The 26,701-nt window shown below is 39.1% G+C and overlaps 1 protein-coding gene across 3 annotated transcripts in view; it reads right to left on the bottom strand.

Annotated features, from left to right (window-relative positions):
* Positions 1-26,701, bottom strand: part of arid1ab (AT rich interactive domain 1Ab (SWI-like)) — an 81,050-nt gene that overhangs the window by 31,663 nt on the left and 22,686 nt on the right. For 2 of the 3 annotated variants that reach the window (XM_048201994.1, XM_048201993.1), the window contains exons 2-4: positions 23,083-23,295; positions 17,947-18,513; positions 17,693-17,809 (exon numbers count right to left, since the gene is read on the bottom strand). In XM_048201994.1, the coding sequence (XP_048057951.1) occupies positions 17,693-17,809; positions 17,947-18,513; positions 23,083-23,295 (897 nt within the window). The remainder of the gene's footprint in view (positions 1-17,692; positions 17,810-17,946; positions 18,514-23,082; positions 23,296-26,701) is intronic. The other variant, XM_048201995.1, reaches the window with a different exon arrangement.

Raw genomic sequence — 26,701 nt, 5'->3', positions numbered from 1 at the left:
ATCCAATCGATGTTCATTAGAAATTATTAGATGATGCAGCAATAAACCTGCTAGTATAATACTGATTTTATGCTGATTGTTTGCTGATTTGAAAACATGATCACAATCAATTTTGATGACAAATTTTCAAAACACAGGAAGTGACAAATATCGGTATTGCCCAATAATTGTTTGTTAAAATCAGTATCAGCCCCAAAAAATCCTATCAGTGTATCCCTAATCCAAAGTATTCCCTTTGCCTACTGCAAATTTTAACTTATTTTTCAACAGAAGATAGAGATTAGAGATAACAACCTCTGTCTCTAACATTTTCTCTGCTGTACGTGTGTGGAGCAAGTTGAGAGTAAGTCACTGATAGCACAAATATCTCATAGTAAAAGGATCATCCTAAAATAAAAAAAATAAAAATAAAAATAAAAAAAGGCACTAAATGTCTCTATGAATACTATAAGAGATTTTATTTGTAATATTACTGCTGTTATAAATAAAAAGGTGCAACTAAACTACACAAAATTACTAAGCTGCAGTACTAGTTCTAAGCTACACTAAAGTAGCAATGTTTTTTTCAGACAGTTTAAAACTTTTTATGCTTTTTTAATTCGCTAGAATTATTTTTACATGCTTTGTTGCCTTTTTTTTTTTTTTTTTTTACATCAAAGCTTTTATTTAAAAACACTTTAGTGATAAGACTTAGAAAATAAATCTCAAAAAAACTCTCAAATATATTTAGCATAAAAGAGTTGTGTGATGAATATCAACAGAGTCACTAAGGCAGCCATGTTTTACAGACACCACAGTGAAATACTCAAGTTTATTAACTGAAAAGAAACATTATGATGTGGCAAATGCTGTTTGTGATGTTTTATTAACGCCAGTCCCAATGAGGTGAAGGAAAATCCTGTCAGAGGTAAGACAGCGTGCACAGGGGATGTATGGTTCAGAATGCAGTCGCAAGTTGTGTCCCAAATGACGTGCTCTACTCTATGCACTTATACTATGCTCTAGGTACTCAACCATCTCGTGTGTGAATTTTAGAAGGTTATTCTGTCATCCAGTATTGGAGTCTGAAAGCCCCTCCACCTCTGCTATGCAAAGAAAAGCTGCGACAGTTGAGTGCATGTCCAATGTTCCACACTTCATTTTTTTGTTTAAATGAGTGCATCATCCAGCTATTTCAATTGCATTTGTTCTTTTTGTTATTTTCAGTGTGTACACTATTCTTACTATTTACTACAAAATGGCACAGAATAGTGCACAAGTTTGCAAATTGGGACGCACCTACAGACTTAGTCTGACCCTTGCTGGCTCTGGATGCTGATCCACTCCCTCTCCTTTTCCTGTTCACTCACACACACACACACACACACACACACACACTCGCCCATTCATCTGTTGCCAAAACGGTAGAATGAGGAAAGGCAGAGAGGGAGGGAGGAGACAGGGACAGGAGGAGAGAAAAAAAAAAAAAAAAGAAAAAAAAAAGCACACACGCAGCTGCATCTGTGAGGTTGCCATAGCAACTGTCTCCACGTGCTTGACACATTAGTGCAAAGTAGAGCCCCCCCTCCCCCTCCGCTCCCATTCTCTGCCGCTGAGGTCACAGTGCAGTCACACACACACACAGGCCTTCACCGTTCACTTGCTGTCAACTAACACTACACAGCATCACCGTATCTGGATGAGCAACGCATCTCGCAGACGTCAAGTTAAAGCAAACCCAAACACACCAGGCCAGACATGCATGCATACAAATACACGAACGTACAGCTTGTTGTAAGATTAACACAAATTTTTGCTCCTTACACCAAATCACAGCAGGATTTGGGGAACAAACGTCTCTTCCCTAGCTAGGGAGAACCCAAGTATAGTGTGCTGTGTCTGTACAGATGTCAGCCATGAGGGGGCGCTACCAGCCCACTGACTGTGAGAGTGATGGGGGAGAGAGAGAGGGCCCTGCCTCCACCAGCGGCCATTACTGCTTCACTCTCAGCACATACACAGATACTCTTCTCGCACAGGCAAGCATCACTGCTACTATTGCTCATATTAGGGTTAGGGATGCGCATAAAGGATGTGATATTCAATGACTAGCCAGAGACGAGAATACCAAACAGATTTATTGGTGAGCTCTTTTGACTTGTGTCAGTAAGCAAGAACCGAAAAACTACCCAGAACAGCCTAGCAACCATCCACACCACACTAGCAACCATCTAGCAATGTGCTGGCAACCATCATGGCTGTGACGTCTGCATGAGCAAGCACCACTCACCAGGGCTGCGCAATTTGGCGAAATTTGCTATTTAAAATATGATACTAAAAAAAACTCTTCCAGATTTGCTGTGCTTTTTTTGCAGGGTAGCGCAATTTTTCCTTTGATTACTATATATAACAAATTATATCAAGTTAAATAATAATAATAATAATAATAATAATAATAATAATAATAATAATAAGGTTAATATATTATCTTGTAAAAATTACACTGTAAAAAAAAAAAGGTAGCATTTAAGAAATAATAAATTAAATACAAATATTAACAAAAAGAAACTACTATTGTCATATTTCACTGTAAAAAAATCTGAATTTCATAATTAATTTTACAGTACAACTGCAAAATTACAATATTAATACTGATGGCACAAAATGTTAACATTAAATCAAACATTTGCTTTTAATTTTGGCAGGCTACTGCAAGCAGCCCTTAAAGTGTTAGCTCTATTATATCTAGCTTTCTTCGTTAGGTGAATACGGAAGGCGGTCTGGCGTAAGCTAAATATTTTACTTTATAACTTATTAAATATGGATATTTTCCTTACACAAACGGCCTTTATTAATCCCCCGGAGCCGTGTGGAGTATGTTTATGATGGATGGATGCACTTTCTTCAGCTTCAAACTCGTTGGTATCGTTCACTGCCATTATAAAGCCTGTATACGTCAGGATATTTATTAATATACCTCAGATTGTGTTCATCAGAAAAAGAAGGTCATGTAAACCTAGGATGGCTTGAGGGTGAGTAAAGCTTGAGGTAATTTTTAAAAATGTCTTTTGTTGACAACAGCTGGTTTATTAGCGCTTCTCATTAAAAATATGGAAAGATGGCTGCCGCATACTTCGTTCCTAAATGCACGTAATAACCGACCCAAACTCAGAGTACATGCAGCTGCAAACAGAGCCAAACTGATATACTGAAAACATCAGATCATGAGCCGCTTAAAAGGTAGTGCTGTGCTTTGCTCTAAAACATGCAGAGAATATGTTTAATTAAAAAGCAGCCATATTGCGATTTATTTTTGATTTATTGTGCAGCCCTTCCATTCACACTGTAAAAAGAGTAAGTTGCACTAGCTCAGAAAGGAACTGAAAATAAAATAAGTGATTTTGTTTTATTTATTGAGCTTTGCTGGTAATAGCTGATAACTCACTCTTCACACTCTAGGGTCATATCCTTGTGTCACCCTAAAGTATGGATCTTTCCAAGGGCAATTTTCTCTTCTCAAATACTCAAAGAAGATAAACTGGCTGTTGCATTGCATCTCATTGTTTTTTCAGCATCTTCAGCCAAGTTAGAAATACTCCTATTAAATAATGCTTTCTATATAAACCACTTCAAGACCCCAGCGGTCTTGGCAATGTGTCTGGTGTGAACGCCCCCTAATCCACTCTGGAGAGCTGCCATAGACTGAAAGTCACCATGAACAGTGCTGATGCAAAATTGCTCTGATAAATAAAAATAAAATAAAAATTAAAAAATTAAGCCCCGTATTGGCATGTCTGTGCATAGTTGTTACTGAATTTCAATCGGTGTGAAATGTTTTTAAGTAATAAAACACATCAAGTAACAGAATAATACATTTTCATTGCGGTCACTTCTGAGCATTTGTGCCCACCCCAACCTAAACACTTCTGAACTGTCTGCACATACCCAGAATGTTAATAAAACAGGGGCTTGGAATATATGAATATTAATGTGATTGAAACTGTTCGCACATGAAGACAGGCACTGTCGTTGATCATTTCTGCTTTGGTACCACACGCATGCAAGTGGTTACAGGTGTTGCTGATGAACTGTGGTTGATGAAAGCAACAGAGGGCAAATGACTGCTTACTTTTCCAGTCTTAGATACAAACTCCACAGGAATTAAATTCATGAATGAAGAGTATAAGCCATGAACCAAACCAACCAGCTCTGAGATAAACATCACAGCATTTGATTCAAAGTTAGGCTGTAACTAACCATTATTCTGATAATTGATTAATCTGTTGATTTTTTTTTTTTTTTGATTAAGTTAAAATCCATCTTTTTCTTTCTGTATCTTATTATTTAAAATATTACACTTCAAATCTAATTCATTGTCAATTATTTTCATTATTGATGTTTATCGATTTTTTCGTTTTATTGTTGCAGCCTTCTTACAGCCCTAACTGAAAGTTGAGAACCTCAATTTATTTTATAAGGGAATAAAGTACCCATCCCACAAAACAATGCAATTGATTAACATGATTTAATCCAAGAGGACAACAAAGTACCGAAATATATTCAAAATTAAAAGTTCAAGTTTGCTGTAATATTTTTAACAATATACCAACATTGTTCCACTATGTAGGGAGACTGACACGTTTACACCATTAGTTTTCAATGTTTCATAGAACTGCTACTTTTGGCGCAGTGTTTCCATGGTAACGGTGACTTGATTGGTCTGATTGGTGGATCTCTCTTGAATATTATGGGTAATGGAGTTCTACACTGAAAATCCTGCAATTAAGCAGTTTAAATTAAAAAATAAATAAATAAATAAATAAATATCAGCAAGTTGAAAATCACACTGACTATATGCTTTTACAGAAACATACATCATCACTTAACCTCAGAGCTCCTGGCGTGTCTTTAAACCTCTTACACATTAATCACTACAACTCAATTTATCCATGGGGAAAATGAATGGGATTTTTCCGGAACCTGACTGTTGCGCTATATGCCATGGTCACTCTCTCTAAGAGTGATTGAATGTCTGTGATTGGATTTACCAGTAAACCAATCAAAGCTGGAGCCACCGAGTCAAGGGCTGCATCCGAAAACTTAGGCAGCTGACTTGTTGCCTCGCTGCTCTATCAGGGATTGACTTTGCAGGCAGCATTTGAGCATGAAGGTATTTTACGAAACCGATTCAGACCGACTTCTGAGACAGTGTAATGGTTTAATGATCTACAGCAAAATAGAGTGTGTTTTGGTGATAACCAAGCAAATATTTAATTAGTACAACCTTAATTTCTCACTAAAATGACATCAAAAGTGGAAAATGTTGGTCAAAAATGTATATTTACACACCAACCGCAACTTTCAGATGCCATCTTTGTTTTTCAGCTCAATTGTTACAGAATGTAATGCACAGGATTGTGGGATATAGGCAGCAAAGAATACATCTATATTGCCTTCAAAAATCGTTCAGATGAAGGTATTTCAGGGGATAGGAAGTGAAGCTAACACTGGATTCAGACGTGACTTGATGCCTTCCTACCTTCCTCCGAAGGCAACATTTTTAAGCTTTCGGACACAGCCAAAGTCTGATAAATACTCTCAATGTCTTTTGGCATTTCTCATAAATTTTGGTTATTAACTACACCAGATAAATATGTTCAAAACACTATAACAACTAAGGGTTTCCATGAGTAAAAATATCCTTCAGTGACGCACTGAATAATTTTGTAAGCCAAATGTATCACATCATATGGGCACCACCGTCAGAGCTGCAAATAAAAACATCTATTCACAGGCATCTGGACTGATCCATCGTCTCTCTCTCTCTCTCTCTCTCATGTTTGATGGTGTTGGGGAGGGGTTCTCTGTATGAGTGCATTAGGGGGTCTATTGTGTGGGTCACAATAGTAGCGGGAACCACAGATGCTTCTGTTAGGGAGGCAGCCGCCCAGTCTGGGTGAAAACAGAGGGAGAGAGAAGGGAGGATACTGGGGGGCTGGGTGCCTGACAGAGGAAAAAAACAGCCTGTCTGCCTCCTCTTCTCCAGAGCAACGCCCCTCCCACAGCACAGCGGCCCCAGAGTCAGAGCTGAGCAGAGCACAGGGCCTGAGACATGGATACAGCACAGAAAAACTGCTGGAGCTGTAGGCCAAGCATGAGACGAGAGAACTGAGATCTGCAAATAGGGATAGGAATCGTAAGCAATTTAATGAGATTCTAGTTCCATTTACACTTAATGATATTCTGTAACAATTCTTTTAGTACTTTTGAGAAAGGGCAAACATGCCTGAATAGCAGTACAGGAAATGGTTCAATATAAGTACGGCTTACAAGTATTTTAGTGAGATGTCCCGTCTGCATTTTTCTAAGGAAAAACATATCGCAGTTGCAAATTTATATCTGAACAGTTATTTAAGTATTTTTTGATAAGAATCCACAGAACCAGGAATTTCGTGTTACGGCAAAAGATTTCCCAACACAGATTTCACAATAGAGTTCAATTGGTCAAAGATTTGCCATGTTGACCAACAGAAACGTGGTTGGTTTCAAAGTGACTTCTGTGTGAATGACACTTCCTACATCGCTACACTAATGACAATAGACAATGCACCTTTATTATTTTCATTAATGTGACGTATTGTGAACGGGTGCATCCTGCATTACGAGTTAAAAACAGACTAAAATCAGCAGAACTTTAGAAATAGGATTGCATAAGCCACATTTCAAAATTGTTTATATAAATAAATGTGTGCAAACCAGTTGAAATCCCTACACAAAACCGCACTTTCATTATAATCAAAATCTACATTGGAAGCATCCATCTGCTTCACACTACAGTTTTCTGCTTGCCACTTGACTTAAATTACACCACAGATATACAAAGGTATAAACAGTATAACAGAATCCTCCGGTTGACATCTCTACCATCACACGGAACATATTGCCACACCACCCAGCCCTGGGGATGGAGGTTGACGTTTAAGAACCACTAATGGAACTAAACATTGTGAATATAATTGATGACACTGTCTTTTTTATTTGAGAGAAAAAAAAAAAGGAACTAGTTCTAAATAAGAACCAGTTCTTAATTCTAAATCCCATCTACAAACCAACAAGAAAAAAAAAAAACCCTTGAATAAAAACACTGTATTGATGCAATTCAAAAGTAGCCTATGGAAGAGGAAAGATGAGGAAAAACAGAAATAATGGGAGAGGCAGTAGAGGGAAAGAGAGAGAGAGTGCTGCAGTGAGACACGGCCTTTGTGCTGCCGTCAGCCGAGCAGGAGCGCCGAGAGAGAGAGAGAGGGGGTGGGGTGGGGGGGCTGGAGGGCTGAGAGTGGGTGTGTGAACAAGCATGCGAGAGACAGACAACGAAGGGAGGAAGGAGAACACGATATGACAAAAAAAACAAAAAAAACAAAAAAAAAAAAACACAAGTGAAATGTATTTGATACACAAATCCTTTTAGAAAAAAAAATTATTGGGAAAGCATAAAATGCAAACTAATACTGCAGCTTTTCTTGAATCCTGCTTGATTCTGTTAATTAAACTAACACACAGGACGAGGGAAAAACTGTGCAACAGAGAGCACATGAACAAGAGCAACCTCAAGCCCCTGAACATGAATAAGCCACGCGCACACAGGAAGACCCAGAATAGCAACAGGAAACACGCCCCAGACTCTGAATACTGCAACGGCACAGCCGCGCAAAACAGGCCGAGAGCTGCGCTGAACCACTGCCTTCTGAACAACATTCAGATCACAGATAGAGCAATGAAAAGTTGAAGGACAGTGTTATTCTACAAGAAAGCAGAAGAATAATATACTTATAAACTAGATTACATTTTCTGAAGAAGAGAAAATGTCTGCGTTTTCCGACATTTTTATACATTTTAAAAGTTAAATGCTTCAACCTGGTATTCAGTGATAAACACTGCAGTAGTGCATGTCAAAGTGCAAAACACCACCACATTTCGAGGGTGTTGTAGGTAATTGCCAATGAGTTACTATGTAAGTGCCAAGGTTTGTTTATCACATGGTCAAAAGTGTATCTCCAAACCTATGAAACCTTATTTGGTCCCATGATATAGCTTGAGTCCCTCTTTCAATACACCTACTAGTGATGTCAAAAAAAATTTTTTTTTTTTTTTTTTTTAATACATTCCAATACTCATTTTCTGCAGTATCGATACACCGATACCAGCTGCGCGGTCTTCTCTCCAACAGCGATTTGACGCAGACCTGCCTCCTCTCACTCGCCCGTTTCATTAGCTCTGGTTGAAGAGGGCCTGAATTTCACCGCAGGATTGCATAATTTTATGCATTTGCACTGGTTTCGCGCTCATACCCAAAGTGTGCACTAGGGTTGGCTCGATACCACAATTTTGGCTTTGGTACGCTACCACAATCTAATACCGTAGTATCGGTATTAAATCAATATCACATAAGGTATGAATTTCGGAGCAGGATTGCAAGTATTGCGCATAATTTTATTCATTCCCGCAGGTTTAGCGTTTATAATGCAGGATATTACCGCAAACATTTATTAGTAAATTAGGGATGTCCCGATCAGGATTTTTTGCCCTCGAGTCTGAGTCCGAGTCATTTGATTTTGAGTATCTACCGATACCGAGTCCCGATCCGATACTTCTATAATACATGAAAAAGAATAAAGAAGAGCGAAAAAAACAGATCCAGGAACAGTGCTTTTCAGGTTTTTCAGGAATCTAACAATCGTTTTCACGTACAGAAAATGGATAAAGTAATCAAATATAAAATATCACTGCATATTATCTTTACTGTATAAAATAAATAAAGATTAATCATTATTGAAGTTACAAAAACTATTCAGTCAAGAGCAGTGAGTGATTTCTTTGTTATTTGTTGTTTGATTTAACATTAAAAACAGGCAGCAGGAATAGTTTTTTTTCCCTATAAGACATGCACGATCCAGTACATATACTGTTACACATGCGCTGTCTTTCTCGACTAATATACGTTCACTTAAGACATAACCGACTATGTTTGCTAGGATACTCGCTAAGACGGGCATGTTGACATAATTTTTGTATGAATTTGTCCGCTGAAGCGCAAGACTTGAAAGAGAACTCAGTATTTGCGCGCTGACTGAAATAAACGTGCGCGCTTCGGATGAGTGCACACAAATCTTCTCACAGCGCGTGCGAGTTCTCTTTCGCGTCTTGTTCTTGAAGGTTTAAATCAGCAAGGCTTAAATGAGTTAGTTTAAACACAGACAGTAACGTGTGCTGTTCAGGTCTCACCTGTATCAACACCCGGGTGATGACGGCGTAAATGACTGGACATTAGAGCATACGGCACTCGCAGTTAACAGTTTACAAAGAGTGACTGTTTTGTCCACGCTTTCTGATTATCGTTGTTGTAACGTTTTGCGCATCCATCGACTGAAACATACATTATTTGAACTCTGTCTGTCTGTTTTCCACGTTGCTATTTTAAACAAACCATATTAACCAATAGATGCGTCGTCATTCGAGATGGACCGATGTGCAAGTACGTACCAAACCGTAAGTGGAGAACCGTAGGGTTCGATTTTTTACTGAGAACCGTTGCACCCCTAATACATATATATCCGAGTCCTGATCGGGAGGTAACGTCCGATTCCGATCGAGTCTGAAACCACGTGATCGGATCTGGACATCCCTAAAATTAATCAACACAGATCATCAGCAGTGAATCAGCAGTGCCGCGCCTCCCCTCACTCAAAATGAGCAAATGGCTTCTGGCTTCAAATGGCATTGCATCTGCACTACAAGTGAGCTGTACGCTGTGATACAACACTTTCGCTTGTGTTTCGGAACAGCTGATGGAAATGTCACTTGTCTACGTCTTTTTAAGTCTTGGCAGTTTAAACATGCAAGCAATTTTATATCACGCTGTAGTTTTCTCTCTTTGAGAGACGGTATTCTTTGAACTCATACCCACAGCACGCACACATAAAGCCACCTTTCAAAGAGCTTGTCCGTTCCAAATTAAGTTCCCTTTTATTATAAGATAATCATTTGATTATATATTGTTCAAAGTGCATTTATAAAGTGACACCGAACTGCATTTTCCAATTCCACTGAATCATTCTTCAACTTATTTTTTTTAATGATTCAGTGACATTACAAACTCCAAGTGAAACTATTGCAGGTGTTTCTCATTGCATGTTTTCAGAGTTTTTAGTAAAATGATTTGGTAGTCAGAGGTGTGGGGGGCGGGGGGGCACCAGATTTTTAAAGGGGGCATGACCAAAAAAAGTTTGAGAACCACAGATGCAAGCTATTGTGATAATTACCCCAATGTAAAGTCAGTTTTTCCCCATGACATCAAAAATGGGAAAATTGAGATAAAGTTGCAGTTTAACTCAAAGTATATAAAAGTCAAAAATTATGATAAATCCATAATTGTGTAATAAACTTGCAATTCTGAGAAAAATAGGATTTATCACAATTATGAATTTCTCTCTCAATTCTGGCATGTTTCTCAGAATTGCAAATTTGAGGGGGAAAAAATAGTCAGAACTGCAAGATGTTAACTAAAAATTACAAGATATAAACTTGGAATTTGGAGAAATAAATGTAGAATTATGAGATTAAAAGTTGCTATCATCTTATTTTCTAATTACGTGGTGGAAACGGGCTTCCATAACATTCCTTTTATCTCCACCAGGCAAAAATCTTATCTGATTATTCTGATAATTTGGTAAAGTATTATCACTCCGCTTCTCAAGCCACATTTTTTGACATGTTCATACCACAAACAATGGAGGGTTGAGCAATGACTGTTGAAATCACTAACTATGTATGAGCAAGAGCAATAGTCATGCTAATAATAAATATAAAAGCTACAGAATACGACAAAATAAAAGAGTAAAAAGAGGGCCATAAATACACCACTCCGCAACCAGACAGCACAACAATGAGAGAGTAAGAAAAAAAAAGGAAACTTCAACAAAGACAAAACTGTTAGATGGGAAACTAAGTGAAAAGGAACAGGACAGAAAGAGAGGAAAGATGGATGGAAAGAGCCACAGACAGTACTGGAGCACTTGGCACTGGTGGTCTGTCAGGATGGGAGTGCTGGGGGAAAAATGCGGGTGGTCTTAAAATGATGTCAGCCACTGGGGTTCCTGTGTGAACATGGCTCAGTGTCTAACTTGCCTGCTCTCTTTCCAACACACTTTTCCTCTATTTACTTCCATTTCTATTTTCATTCTCAATCTCCTACCTCAATCCAACCTGACGCCCTCTTTCTCCATAAATATCCATTTGCTTTCATCCCTATCAGTGTTTCCTATATAATTCAACTTTATAAAAAAAAATAAATAAATAAATAAATAAATAAAAGGAACTAGTTCTGAATAAGAGCAAATCCTTAATTCTAAACCCCAGCTGCAAACCTACAAGATATATACCCATCAAGCATTTTTTTTAAATACATATTAGATTGCATACAAGTAGTGATTATGATATTGTAATGTGCATCATGAACTAGTGGGCAATACCCACAATGAGTTTTATCTCCATCTCACTGTATTCCAGTCCCATTTTCTCTTTGCGTCTCTCTCGCATTCCCAATGGGCTGTGCCCCTGTGATTCAGAATTACTACTCCATAAAACCTTTCCACTGGGAGGAAGAGGGGGGAAAACTAACGAGCGTGTGACTAACATGTGACCTTCCCCTGCAGGCCTGAGCACATTTACTTATTATGCATCTTAGAATAAGATACTGCAAAAAAGATTATGGATAAAGTTTAAGGGAGAATTCGAACGGAGCACTTACACGACACTGAGGATATTGACTTAGAAAGGAAGAGTGTGAGATATATAAAGGCAGTGGGGGAAATGAGGGGCCGGGGGTGACAGACCCCTGAAGACACAGCAGAGTTTAGAAGTACAGAGGGGAGGCGGATACTGATTCGGATTAGCCGCACTTTGAGGAAGGGGCACAAAAGCCCATCAGAAAGGAACTGGAGGAGATTAGAAAAGACCAGAGGGAGTGTTCATGTTCTCTCACACACAGAGAGGATATATCACTTCCAGGGCGTCCCACATTGAAATCCCAAGCTATTGGAAATCTCCCCACGCCAGATCTCTCTCGCTCGTATATGCGGACATAAACACCATTATCATCAACCAAATGGAAGAGGATTTGATTTGATCCTCGACTGATATGAACCACACTGCATTGAGATTAATTTGGGAAATGAAAAAGAAAAAACATAATTCAAAACTAATTAATCAGGATCACAACAAAAGATGCCCAGTCTTTCTGCCTATGAAGACACAATCTGGGGAATCAGTTTTTTGGATTCAGATTCTCCCCAGTATCTGATCAGCTCCAGCTTTCTGTCTTTCTCTATCTTGGCATGTATCAGGATACATATGACGGAGACATTATGGTAAACCAGAGTGCGTCTACAGAGGAATATGCCAAATGGGTATTAAGTAAGACAAATGCAAGCTCATGAAAAGCTGTCTGAAGGTAGAATCTTGCCAACAAAAACCCACAAGTCCAATTATTTTTGTTGTCAATGTAATTGCCAATCACTGAATGTGGCTTCACACTTATTTAAAGCAGAAAGACTTTTAAAAGCATTAATTCATAAGGCACAGTGAACTGTGGTTGCGCGCTGTATCAGTTCAATAAAAGTTACTGACATCCCTTTAACATGGTGGTTCTCAACCAGGGGACCAGGGCCCACTAGGGGCCTCAGCAAATATCTATGAGGGGCACAGGAAGATTTAAAAGTATTTCAATTAATGAATTAAATCTAAACACTTTAAAAAAAAAAAAATCTAATTCTAATCTAATTAAAATAACACACTAAAATCAAAAATGCTACGCAACCTGACAGGTTTTAGATCAATGAGGCCTTACTGTGGACAGGGCTAACCAAGCAACAAAATATCTCTTCACTCACCATGGTTGAGTGTTTTGAAGGTTATTGAGAAGTTCTACCCATTAGCAAGATTTCAGAATAGCATTACTATTGTCAGTAGCCTTATACTCACGTTTCACATTTATGTGTGTGGCTTCAGTGACATCAGTCGAAACAGAAAACTGTTTTGTAGGTGGAGCAAGATGCATTTTTTAAAAGATTAAAAAATAAACTTTTTTATTCTTTGAACAGTGTGCAATGATTTCACCGCTTTACACAAAAATGCCTTTAGAAATTCGGCTACAGCAGCCACTACCAAATCAAACTTTAAAAAAAATGCTGTAAATATCCTTGAGTGAAGACAACAAAACATGCATGAGAACAAACAGTTCACAGAGAGCTGACAAAGTGTACAGTTGCTAGACTTGTTCATTCGTTGCAGTGTGAAGCAACGTCTGTCAGGAAACCAGCTGAACCAGTTAAACTTGTCCCTATTCACTCTCTAAAATGTCTCTGCAGTTGGCAGCTTTAATCCACATTAACGTTCATAAAATCAGTCCACAAAAACCAAATGAAGACTTAATCTAAAAGATCCCAAAGCCTAATAATTCAAGGTGGTGGAAGCACTATATTTTTGTACTAGGGCTTTTAAAAAAAAAAAAAAAAAAAACTTTGAGGCTACAAGGAGTAGAAAATGTAGACCCTAACACAAATAAACCCTGTAACAATACATATATGCCCAGTATTGTTTCTCAGCATGGTAGTACCATTAAGCTTCTAGTAGTTTTGTTACACAGCTGGATAACTCGCATGCAGGTCAGGGAGTGATTTGGAGGTGTTGGTCGGGCTAAAGTTAACAGTAGGGGCTAATCTACCGTGAGAGCAGAGCATGGGAGCAGGGACATGTTGGTGGTAGAAGGGGTCAATCGAGGGCTACATTATTGCCTTTCCTGCAGGCAACCATGGGGATTCCTTGGATTGAATAAAATCTCGGCCAATCTCAGTCACTGGCTACGTAAGAGAAATATATAAATAAAGAGGAAATCACATCCTGAGGGCATCCCCCACTGGCAGAGACGAAACGATCTCATTTCTCTCACTCACTCATCCCCCTTTTACCTTCTCAAGCCCTCGAGCTCCAGTTATTTGCCATCTCTCTATTAGACACACTCTCTCTCTCTCTCATTAATTGTCTCAGGTCATTTGGAAATTTTGGACACTCTGTTGCTCTGAATGAGCTATTTGTATCTGCTAACCTATAAGCAAACCCACACACATGCACCATATCCTGAATGTTTTTCACAGTGATAGTGATTCACTTCAGGTTTTTGCTGACCTGATTTCCAAAAGCAGCTAATCTTGTATAGCTGATTTTTTGGCGTCCATGCTCATCTTGGACTGGAATTAACCTTGTAACCATCATGTAGTATGATATAAGGTTTATGCTGGGTAAATTAGACAAATCAGTAGCGCTTAGGTGTGAAACACTTAGGAGCGAAACAAAAGTTCTTTCACAGAATGATGCAAAAGGCTCAACGTTTTTTTTTACTTGCAAATTTTACTTGCCCTGCAAAACCTTTCACTGGCCCCACCAAAAAATAAATTTGATAGAAATCCTCAATTCCAATTTCGATAACACTGCAAAAACCACTATAAAGTTCAAGTGCATAGTCAGTAATAAAATAAGAAAAAATAAATAAATTTAACAACCAATAAATGAACAGGCAACAGCACAACAAAATACAAAAGAACAAACTCCTTTTTGTATTCTGACGCCCAGACGAGGCTCTCTGTGTGTGCGTGGACAGGAAACAGCACACAAGTAGGGCTGGACGATTATGGCCTAATATGAAAACCTCGATTACGATTAATGAACGATTATTTTGTGTCTGTTTTTTTTTTTTTTTGCCCTCATAGTTCACTGACAAGGTTTGTACTGCAAATATGATAAAGGTGGGATATTTTTTTCCTATTGAAAGAGTGATCTGACATAACAGCTCACTATCAGCAGTTATTTTATCTATGGTTCATAACATTTCTTACAGATTTCTGCTCATTGTAAATCAGATAAAGTAGCACAGTACCAGTATGTAATGAGAGCGATTGCATGTGTAAATTCTATTAATTTCTATCTATTAATTTTGAAGCTGTGGGTTGTAAATAGTTCCTTTAAAAGTAGAAAAACATATGCTATAAGTTTTGAGTTTCTAAGCTACTTTAGTGATAAATCAAAGGACAGCGCTGACAGCTAGTTTCTGCGTTCCTCTCTGTGCACGCGATCTTCATGTTTTGCGCGCAGCTACTGTTTCTATGAGTGTTCGTGCCACAATGCAGCTGCGCGAGCACGGTAACTCGAAATAACATACATCCAATCATCTAAAATCTCTTGAATGTCCAAACTGGCAAACCTTAAAATGAATACAACTGACAAAGTTTAGTGAGGACGCAAGGCTCACCGCTCGCGCGCCGTATCCGTGTGTTAACTGGACAGGGCGGAGTCACGTGGCTACACACGCGGTAGTATGCTTTTAAGGGGGAAGTATTAACAGGATTAAAAAACCGAAATAACCGACATGGGAAAATTACGTCAGTTACTTTTCAAATAATCGTCCAGCCCTACACACAAGTACTGAATTGAGTTCCCTTTTGCGTCTTTTTGTGCATGAATAGTTTAAAAATCGCTTGAACGTTTAAATTAACAAGACTTAAAAATATGCAAATAATAAACTTTCGTAATGACGCAGCACAGGCCTGATCGGGAAAATGGTAATTCTGTCAAGTGTCCCAAGCATCTTTCACAATGGCCTCAGCCCATCGGGCAGTCCTTACTGTCCTGCTGCAATAGTTTTCATGCAAGGCTGTACAGAACACAACCAGAGGATTTTGTCATAGACTGGTCAGAATTTCTACCCATCCAAAATTAACAAGTATGTCACAGATGTGGCCTGGTGGGGGGCAGTGCTTATGCTATGAGCTGTGCAGTTCACCCTTAGCTGATATTTAAACATTTCCTAGTTGAAATCCAAAACATTGGGTCATTTCCCGATTCCGAGGCACTTAGGGCAAGGGTGTCCGATCCTGCACCTGGAGTTTAGCTCCAACCTGCTCTGACCACCGCACCTGCCTATAGGGTTTAAGCCAAGGGTTCTCAAAGTTCGGACTCCGGTCCGGATCCGGACACGGAGGGAATTCAATCCGGACACGCCTCCATTTCGCACTTCAAGAGCACTAATTGTGTTTAAGGGATTAAAAGTGTGGATTTCCTACTTTGATAAACAACTTTGTTAAACTTGTAAATCATTTGTTTAGTGTTTTTTTTTTTATGTCTTTTTGGAGATGTTCCAAAATGAAAGCGAAGGCAAGATATTTTAAGTTTACCTGCGTGACACTGTTGTCATGACATCCAGCGATTGTATGACGTAATCGGGCGGGGTAATCGGACGACACTTCGCCGCAGTGAGCGTTTGGATGGGTGATGTCAGTTTCCAGGAAAAGAAAAGTTGTAGAAGAAAATAGAGTTTTCAAAGATGATTGGACAGAGGTATGAGTTCATTTTGCCCCAATCCAGCACAAAGCCGTTCTGTTTGATTTGTAATGAGACAGTTGGAGTTGTGAAGAGTAGAAATGTCAAATGCCACTATGAAACAAAACAGACATTTAGTCGTTTTTCCACCGTCGGGCCAAACAGTTGTGCGTTCAAGTGAGCCTGGTACGGAACGGCACGATTACAAAAACTGTTCTCGGCACGGCTGTCCAAGCAGAATCGTGCTAGTAGAATTCGTGAAGTGACGTCGCCACTCAGGATTGGTCACTTGTATGTTGCCTGGCTACCAGTTTCTCTGTAGCTGGCTATGCTCTATTTGAGCGATGTAAACACAAATTAATAATAAAATTAAAAGAAATAACTGATCATTCTCCATAACGTGTTTTTTATTTACATCTCATATCATCAGTAAACCGTTGCAATACCAAAGCAACAACAGACGCTTTTGTAAAACATTCCAAAGAGCAACCGTTATCAGCCCTGCAGTCGAAAATGAAACCGTAACCGCACCAGCTGGCCCGGATCAGCACAGAATGGAATGGTTACACAATGAGAACCGTCCGGCCCGACAGTGGAAAAGCAGCTTTTGCCTACCTTTGGTGTGTTTTGTTCATAAAAATGCTTACACTTAAATTGTTTTATCATTTTTGCATTATTAATGCAATGTTTTTAATGTTATTAATGTTATTAATTAATTGTTATTAATGTAATGTATTTTGAATGCAAAAGGCACTTTTATTATAACTGTTGAAAATTAGATTTGGACCTTTAAATGTAGACTTTGAGAACACCTGGTTTAAGCAATCTTGAAGACCTTGATTTGCTGGTTTAGGCGTGTTTAATTAGGACTAGAGCTAAACTGTGCAGGATGGTGGCCCTTCTGGAGAAGGACAGGACACCCATGACTTAGGGACACATTTTAGGATATTTACCACCCACAACTCACAAATCTTTCTCAAAGGTTCAATGCCAGTTACCAGGTAAGCTACCTTACAGCCACGGATTTGATCCCTGTATAGTACTGGCTATGACTACTGTCTTCCAGCCAATCACTATCCCAAAAACAAAGACATTTTGGACAAGTAGGTAATAAGGCACAAAAGCAATGTGGAAGCTGTGGTAGATACACTAAAAATATTTTGTTGAGTAACCAAACAGTTGCATAGACTTAATGCAAGAGCGCTTACCCCTTAAGAACTTTACACTGTTTAAAAAACTAGCATGGCATGACATTATTCTGGTTTGAAACATTAATAATACTCACAGGCAGACTGGAAGGTCGACCCTGCATGCTCTCCTCTGGACCACTCTTACCAGACACCATGGGCTGATTGGAGGAAGGAGCTGAAGATTGAGAGCTGAAGGAGTCTTGAGAAAGCTCCTGAGGAACAAAGTGATGCCAAGATGAAGAAGCACTTTGTATAAAGGCAACAAACTCAGCACTTGTGTAAGAATAGTTTTCATCAAAGCAGCTCCAAGTATTTCGATACTGTTATAACCTGTCATTTTTATTTTTACCTGAGGTGGTGGAGGAAAGCGCTGGAAGGGAGACTGCTGCTGTTGAGACTGCAGTGGAGGGGTCTGGGAGTAAGGTGAGGGCTGACCCTGTCCTGAAGGTTGCTGGGATGACTGAGGCGGCACTGAGCTGGGCGGCTGTGATTGTGGTGGGCCCTGCTGCTGTTGTGAAGGTCCCTGCTGCTGAGGAGGCTGAACTGGACCAGAGGGTGGTTGAGAGTATCCAGGCTGTGACTGAGAGCCTTGCTGGCCCTGAGAAGGACCCTGTGACTGAGGGGGACCCTGGGACTGGGGGTAGGGAGGCTGTCCTGACTGTGGAGTCTGGGAATATGGAGGTTGGCCCTGAGGGGGACCATGGGGGCCCTGAGGTTGCCCGTAAGAGGGCCCACTCTGGCCATGGGGAGGACCAGGGGGTTGCTGGGAATAAGGGGGCTGAGAGCCTGGTCCAGTGGAGGGCTGCTGGGGGTATGGAGACTGCTGGGGGCCTCCGTGAGGTGAAGGGCCCTGTTGTCCGTAGTAGCCACCTTGGTTCTGACCATAACTACCTGGGCCATGCTGTCCATAACCCATCTAAAGAGAACACAATAAGAACTAAGTACTCAAATTAGCAAGCAAACATTAATTTTGCAACAAAACTATAAACTATAAACTTTTAATTCCTGATCACCAGATATGTGAAGCCAAGATATTCCATTATGGAAAAACCAAATTGTGATGAAATGGCAATAGCGACAGATCTTTTCTTCTGTATTGTGAGGTACATTTAAGTTGACTGGATTTAGAGATGTGGGCTTACTCAAAAGTGAACGTGAGCTTGCAGTCAATTGTGGAGGGGCGGAGTTTAAGCGGACTAAATAATTTGAGTACTGCTCTGCATACATACCAGTGCCAAGTCTGACGTCTCACCGGAAGTTATGACACTGATTAAAAATTGTGTGATCATTTTTTTTTTATGAAACTTATGCAAGGATGAATCTTTCAAAATAAGATCTATAATATGCTTTTACAAAATAGAAAGTATGAATTTTCTTTTCATGCCGACAGTCACAACAGTGCATTGCTGTTATAAAAAATTTCACTATCATCATTTTCATTATTTAATCATCTGCTTTTGTTTATGTTTTATTTTGTGATTTGAAAAGTTCTGATTGAAGTGCTTTTCACTTAAGCTTTTCTCATGGGCATGTGGGCAGACAGCCAGACGATAGCAGCAGAAGGGAGAGGAGGTGGTGGTGGAGAAAAGTATAGCTCAAGGAACTGCTTGGAAAAAGTTACCCGCTAGGACACTTTCAGTTAGAGGAATGAACTGACACTTAATTTAGGGCCAGCGTGACTCGTAAATAAAACCAAAACAGATGAGTGTTAGACGTAAACTGCGTGTCTGTGAACAAATCTGTGCAGAGGTAGTCTGCAACCTGCAAAAAAAAAAGCAGACTCGTTACAAATAAACATTCACTGGCTACTTAAAGCGTCCATTGAATGTATATAATGAGCCATAGTGGAAATTTTTATTACTATTCAAAAATAAAAAGCCAAAACTGTATGAATTAATATTATTCATTCTCAGTTTTAGGTTATAACATGAAAATAATTAAATCAACAAAAATCCCAAATTATGAGAATCGACTTGCCAAGTAACTACATAAAACAGCAGTTAATGCGAGTTGCATTGTGAGATTTTGTGTTGTCATTCCACACACTTTGTAAAGGCTCACAACAGCAGCAAAAAGACATAATTTAGGTTTCACTAAGACTGAGGTCAGTGTTTTCTACAGAGCTCTTAACCATTTGAACAACCAGGGCACACATGGGCTTTCAGGGAAATGCTTGAATTTCATTACTTTCAGTCAGCCTACAAAACAATTTGACCTTGCTGGAGAATGTACTGTGACAAAAGCCTGATGGTGACAAGCTGGGCACTTTCCCTCTCAAGGAAAAAAGGAAATATAAAAATGGGGAAGAAAAACACCTCTGACAGGAAGGTTTAATAAAAACAACCTGAAGAGCATGTTCTATGCCTTTCTACAAATGGATGGCACTCCAGTGCATCTGCTTACTCAACACAAGCACAATGGGGCACGCAGCGCAAGTGCACAGACAACAGGATGAAGAAAGGCAGACACTTGAAGACTGCCACATACAAAAATACGGGCGTGCAAGGAAATCCCCAAGTGACAAACCCGAGCCTCACTGTGACCTCATAACAACCTTCTTTGAAAGCAAAGATAAAAAAACCCCCAATGAGCTCATGCCACTATGATCAAGAATGTTTTAAGACTATCAGAAGCCTTCAGTTTCAAGCTGAACTTCTGAAAAAAAAAATTGGCAGCAGAGTAAAAGGTATGCACACTGTGTTAATAAACAGAATGCTTGGACCAGAACCACCTGAATTCGACTGTATGGAGCTATATATGCATATATGACGCATATATGAATCTTTTTGTAAAATCCATTAATTTTGAGAGTATTTTTGCTCCATACTTTTGGGTGCCCTACATAAGACTTGCGTTCCTTGTCCCCCTCGGTTAAATCTGCTGTACTGTGGTAATGGATGTGCCAAAACAAAACTCAGAAAAAAGTGCAGTTTATATTATGTGACATTTTAGAAATGACCGATCGTTTCACTAGACAAGACCCTTATTCCTCAGCTGTGATCGTGTAGAGCCCTTTGAAGCTGCAGTGAAATTGCAATTTGGATCTTTAACCAATTGTACCCCAATGAAGTTCACTATGTGGAGAAAAATCCTGGAATATTTTCCTCAAAAACCTTAATTTCTTTTCAACTGAAGAAAGAAAGACAAACATCTTGGATGACATGGAGGTGAGTAAATTATCAGGAAATTTTAATTCTTAAGTGAACCAATCCTTTAATGCACTAGCAAGTGCTGCAGAAGAGCGATGGAAAGGGACTCTTAAACAACGACTGAGCAAAATTGATTTGTAAAATTTTATATTTCTATTAAACTTAATAGAAAGTGCAATTTTGTATGTGAAACACAAATGAAATAAACAGTGTTTTATTGTATTTATTTGTGCTATTACAATTTGATATATTATGTGTTCTTATTTTATTATTTAATGGAATCATGGAAGTTGTTGACTCAGGCAGAAATCGTGTTCATGGCTAATGTATTCATTTTATTAAACATTACTGTGGTACGAAGCAGGGCGGGGGCCGAGAACCTGGGACATTTTACGTTGCTGTTTTTATTATGTTTAAATGGCACAGTCGGAAGTTCCTTTCATTTTGTTTGTTTGTTTTTAAGATTAAAAGGTATGATTAAAGTTACATCTGCCTACTTCCCTGAACCTGAACTCTGTTACCGTTATGTTTGATCACTAAAATTAACATTTTTTCCATTCTAATGAAGCAGTCGAGAGTGTTGAATTACTACTCATTTGGGATGCAATGGTTCAGATTACTCACGGTTTGGTTTGTATCATGGTTTTTACGCTCACGGTTTCGGTACGGTTCGGTATGTGTTATGTTCAGGTAAAAAAAAAAATAAAAATACTACTGTCATATAAAAAGAAAACAAGAACAAATAATCTAAGAGCACAAATAAACAGTAAAGCAAAGATACAAATAAAGCTTATAAAATGTAAAACAACACTGCATGTAATCTTCACTGTATAAATTAAGTAAAGATCAATCATTATTAAGTTACTATTCAGTCATGAGCAATGAGTGATTTCCTTGTCTTTTGTTGTTTGATTAACATTAAAAACACATTCAGACAGCAGGAACGCAAGGGCTGCTGTCTCTTTAAGATACATTACACGGATCAGTGCACTGATACTGAACACATGCGTTCTTTCTCGAGTGTATAAGTTCACTTAAGACATAACCTACTATGCTTGCTAGGATACTCGCCAAGGCGGGCATGTTGACAATTTGAGAATTTGTTCGTTCAAACACAAGACTTGAAAGAGACCTCAATGTTTGCGCGCTGTACATGTGCTTCTGCGTGCGCGCTTCTGATGCACGCGCTGCGTGCACAAATCTTCTCACAGCATGCGCTTAAGTTCTCTTTCACGCCTTGCGCTCGAATGTTTAAATTGGCAAGGCTTAAATGAGTTCAGTTTAAGCACAGATAGCAACGTGTGCTGTTCAGGTCTCACCTGCGCTCACACGCCATCAACACCCAGGTGATGACGGCGTAAATGACTGGTCATATAGGCCTAGAACATACGGCACTCGCATTGAACAAAGTTTAGGAGAAGCCAGACAGAAACATACATTAGCCTAACTCTGTCTGTTTTATTTATTTTCTACAAACCCTATTAAAGATGTGTATGCGTCATCAGATATGAGATGAACCGCGGTACAAGTGCATGCCGAACCGAGTGTGCAGAACGGTACGGTTCGATTTTTTACTGTGAACAGTTTCACCCCTACTACTCATTCAGGTCACTATATCTGACAAATTAAAATTGTGGGGGTAACACAGCACAGTTTTATTTGGTCAAAATACATTTGAATGTGTTGAAGTTATGTTAATGTTACTCTGTGCGTTCACTCGGTGCCTGGTTTGAGACACTTGTTGCAGATTGCAGTAAACTAGATTGATATTAGAATATCATATTAAAGCTGGATGACTTGTTGCTAAATGGCATGCAATTCATTTAAAAATATATTATATGACAAAGAAAATGCTGTATTATTGTTAGCTGATTTCTCTGTATTTTAACATTGTTTGAAAGATTTGGGATAATGCAAGTACACAAGTCAACAAAATATATAAACATTTTTCTAGTTGTTTTTGGATATTTTAATCCAAAAATCTTACATATTAAACCTTTAATAATGTTTTAATAATTAGTAGTTTGGCTAGCAGTTTTCGCTGTGGTAAAGAGATTGGAATTTGGAAATGGTAAAATATCAGGTTAAATCAAAAATTTTGGTGTCATAACCTTATTTGTTTGAATACAAGGTTACATTGATCAAAAACAATGAAAGCAACAAGTATTTTATTTATTACTTTTCTGTGGTGGGGCCAGTGAAAAAAATCCTTAGTGTTGAACCCTGTGTGCTACAGCTTCCATACAACTGACTATTTTGCTTGGCAGGAAAACATCTTAAAGCTATGTAACGCATCAAAATGACAAAACATCACAACATGAATTCATTAAGCTGACCTGTTGTCCGTACTGCATTCCGCTCATGCTTCCAGGAGTGCGGCCCTGCATGCCCATAGGATATCTCTGGGGTCCCGGGGGTCCGTAACCTTGTCCTGGGTAAGGAGGACCCTGCTGGGAGCCAGGGGGAGGTCCCTGCTGCTGAGAGTAGGGGTTTCCAGCACCGTAGTGTTGCCCTCGAATTTTTCCCACCTGGTCCATGGGGACAGGAGGCTGAAAAAATAAAAATAAAAGGTAAGTGCTAATAATTCAGCTGCACAGTTCAAAATCAGCTAGTGCCATACAGGAGATGAAATTATTGTGGTACGATTCAGCTTCCTTACAGCATTGATCCAGCTGCACGCCAAGCATTTGGATCATTAATTTTCTGAAAGCATTCACTTAAGCATCTCTGGTTAAGATGAAGTCAATGGTGATCAATACCAAGAGAGGCTTGTTTCCACTGTTAAGAATGAAAACAATCACAATGTCACAACAGTATTAGCCAGAGCATAGCGAAGGCACACCACCCAAAATCAAAAATAGATGCTGTATGCTTCAAAAACAGTGCCAGTGAAGGGAGGGGAAATTGGCGCTGAATGAATGAGAAAATGAAAGCAGCGGTTCTATCTGCCAGGCTATGCTGAGTGCCAGCGGCTGGAGACTGGATGAACACTGAACTTCCCTTTGAAAACAGACAAGAGGAAACAAATGTGTATGATGACTGGAGGGTGACCCGAACATTAGCTCACAGGACAGACAGAGATTGGAAAAAAAGTCTCTGGGACTACAAGAATACGGTGCTTGGGAATTAGGAAAAGATGACCGGGACCCTTCCACTTCAAGGCAGGAACTGAAATTGGAGATGAACTGCCTGTATTTTTTTCTACTTGTAAAAAGACAGCACCTGCTCTCAAGTGTTCTCAAATAGTTTTATGAGACTTGAACTGAATAATCCAAATCACCCAAATCAGAAAGAACCAAACTACATTGTTCATGTGAAGGCCATGACACAAGCATACGTCAAAGAACTAGCAGCGGCAAAAGTCGACCGGGTTGTCGCTTTGCGTCGGCTGCGTCTGGGCCCAAAAAAAGAAAAAAAACTGCACTTAAACACACCACAAAGACTACAGACAACGGCCAACTAGCATGTGCATTATGCTTCTGCAGTAAGTATCATATGTTAGTCATTCAAAAAGGGAAACAAACTAGGACTGCAGATATATAAACCTTAAACCAGCACTTGCTTACCATTTTGAGTATCAAATCACTTTCTACATTCCTGGCAGCTTGATATAAAATTTTTGTGAATTGGAATGCTATGGTAAGATTACATAAAATTAGAACAGCCTTCTGTCTGTGCCGTCTTCACTACTTTGCTAACTTTCATCACTTTCGCTTTTATTCTCATGCAATGACTTTCTCGTTAAACTGAAGAGCAGTTCAGAGCAAACTCTCTCACTGACAGCCACAGCGCAGATTCAACATGCTGAATCGGTCAAACTGCTGCCGAAGTGAGGCCAACTGACGCTCACAGATGACCACACATTGCCTGATGGCCAACCTGGTGTGTCACGGCCTTTATACATGAGCAAAGCTGACAACGCTGCAAGTGAGTCGGGCTGCACAATTAATTTCTGCCTCTCTCAGTTATGCATGATCGGTCTGTGATATTGACCAACTGATTATTTATTCTGAACACTTTTTCCCTCTATTTGAAATTACATTATCTTGCATGGTAACACACTTGAAGTGGTAAATTTCCCAAATCAGAGCTTTTCTCACTTGTGTTAATAATTGAGGTGTGACCCGTTTTCATTTCACTACAAAACGTCGCTCATTAATGAACAGTATGTGCCTGCAGTGAGCTGATACAGGTCCATCATTCTATCAATAACCAATTAAACCATCTTTACATTCTAAACTTTAAAGCAGATTTCAGGTTGGTTAATATTAGCCGTCAATCACTCCCTTTCACTGCGCTCCATTTTCACGTGACACGCAAAATGTAGAGATGAAAAGAACACCGTCACATATCACATACCCAGCACTTGATTCGTCCTGGTTAACTACTTCACTGAGGCCTGGGACACACTAGACGATTTTCAAATCTTAAACCAAGACCACAGACATGACGACAGTTTCAACCGATTTTTAGCATTGTAGCATTTTAGCATTCTTTCTTAATACTCCACTTTCGTGGCAAGTTTGTGGCTGCAAAGTTTCAGTTATAGAAGGACGGGTATCACGTCAGAGGCAGCCCGATCAGGAGTACACGTTTGATATTTACGATGTGGGATCGTGGAGGCTCTGACGCAATCAGGAGTAGTAAAATAATCGTAATGACACCACACAAATGAGGACTTTTTGGACAAAAAGTTGGCTGCAATTAGGCACACCCCCAAGATCGTTGGGGAGTGCAAATCTTCAATTATGTGGCCAGCCTAAAACACTCCGACATTGTGTTTTTTCTTTCCTTTTCTTTTCTTTTGTTTTTAATTCTCCTTTTTAAAATTTCTCTCAGATCAGTTCTGTCTTCATTGCTGCTTAAACAAGTGGACCCAACAACTGCATAGCTTAATGAGTCTTCAAATTAGTGCCTGATGAAAAAACTTTAATATTCCCAACATAATGTTGGAAAACACTTTTCTTAGAATAATTTCTGTATATTTTTAGTTAAGGATATAACCTCATCACTAATCCACACATTAAGCACGAGAGCTTAATTAAACACGGGGAGAGCACAAGAAATGCCAGGCAAAGAATTCAGGATCATCATTTTAGTTGTACTGCTCTTAAAATTTTAGCTGCCAAGTGCTACCAAGTAAAAAAGTTAATTTCGAGCCCTGTAATGTAAATAAAGCTGTCATTTGTCATGAACTATTAATTAAAATAAAAAAATGAAAGTACCCACTCCATTCTTGCAGCAAACACATTTGCTTTCCCACTTTTCAAAGATCACTAGGACCACTAAAGGCACAGAGCATAATTGTTAAAGTGGTAACAGGTCCCAGCTGCAACCACAGCAGATCTTCAATCGGCGCTGCTCTTCTAGCAGCTTGTAATAAGGCTCTCTAGACGCCAGAGTAGCACTGGAGACTGGACCTGCCTGAGACTACTTGAAGTGAATCTGGACAGTGGACACTTTTTTCCTCTGTCAATATGAGCAAGAAACAGGAACAGAAAAAAAAGGATATTTTTAAATGTTATTTCAGATAAACAAGCAATGGGCTGCAGTGGATGCTTCTTATGTAGACTACTCAGTTGATTAATGGAAGGGCAAGTCCAGCGGGCTACAAACCGTTACAGGGCAATATTTGCCCCTTTAAATTCATTTCCAGGGGCATTTTTACCATTAATTTTTTCAATCTTATTAAATGTATGCATCAATTTTTGTCAATTTCTTAAATTAAAATAGAAAATTTGTTTTTAAATGTTATACAATAATTTTATTTAGAACAATAAGTCCCAATCAGACTGTTACCAGTCAAAAGAAAATAAAAAAAAAATTCATCTTTGCACTGCAGAAGTGGCACAGAAGCTCCATCTGAAGTAGTATTTAGATATTTACATAGACTGCTTAATGCAGCTCATGGGTAAATAATGTTGTATTAATGTTTTTAAATATAATTTTTTTTAA

Source organism: Megalobrama amblycephala, linkage group LG9 (genome assembly GCF_018812025.1).
Source record: "Megalobrama amblycephala isolate DHTTF-2021 linkage group LG9, ASM1881202v1, whole genome shotgun sequence".
Lineage (NCBI taxonomy): Eukaryota > Metazoa > Chordata > Actinopteri > Cypriniformes > Xenocyprididae > Megalobrama > Megalobrama amblycephala.
This window is presented reverse-complemented; position numbering and strand designations above follow the sequence as displayed.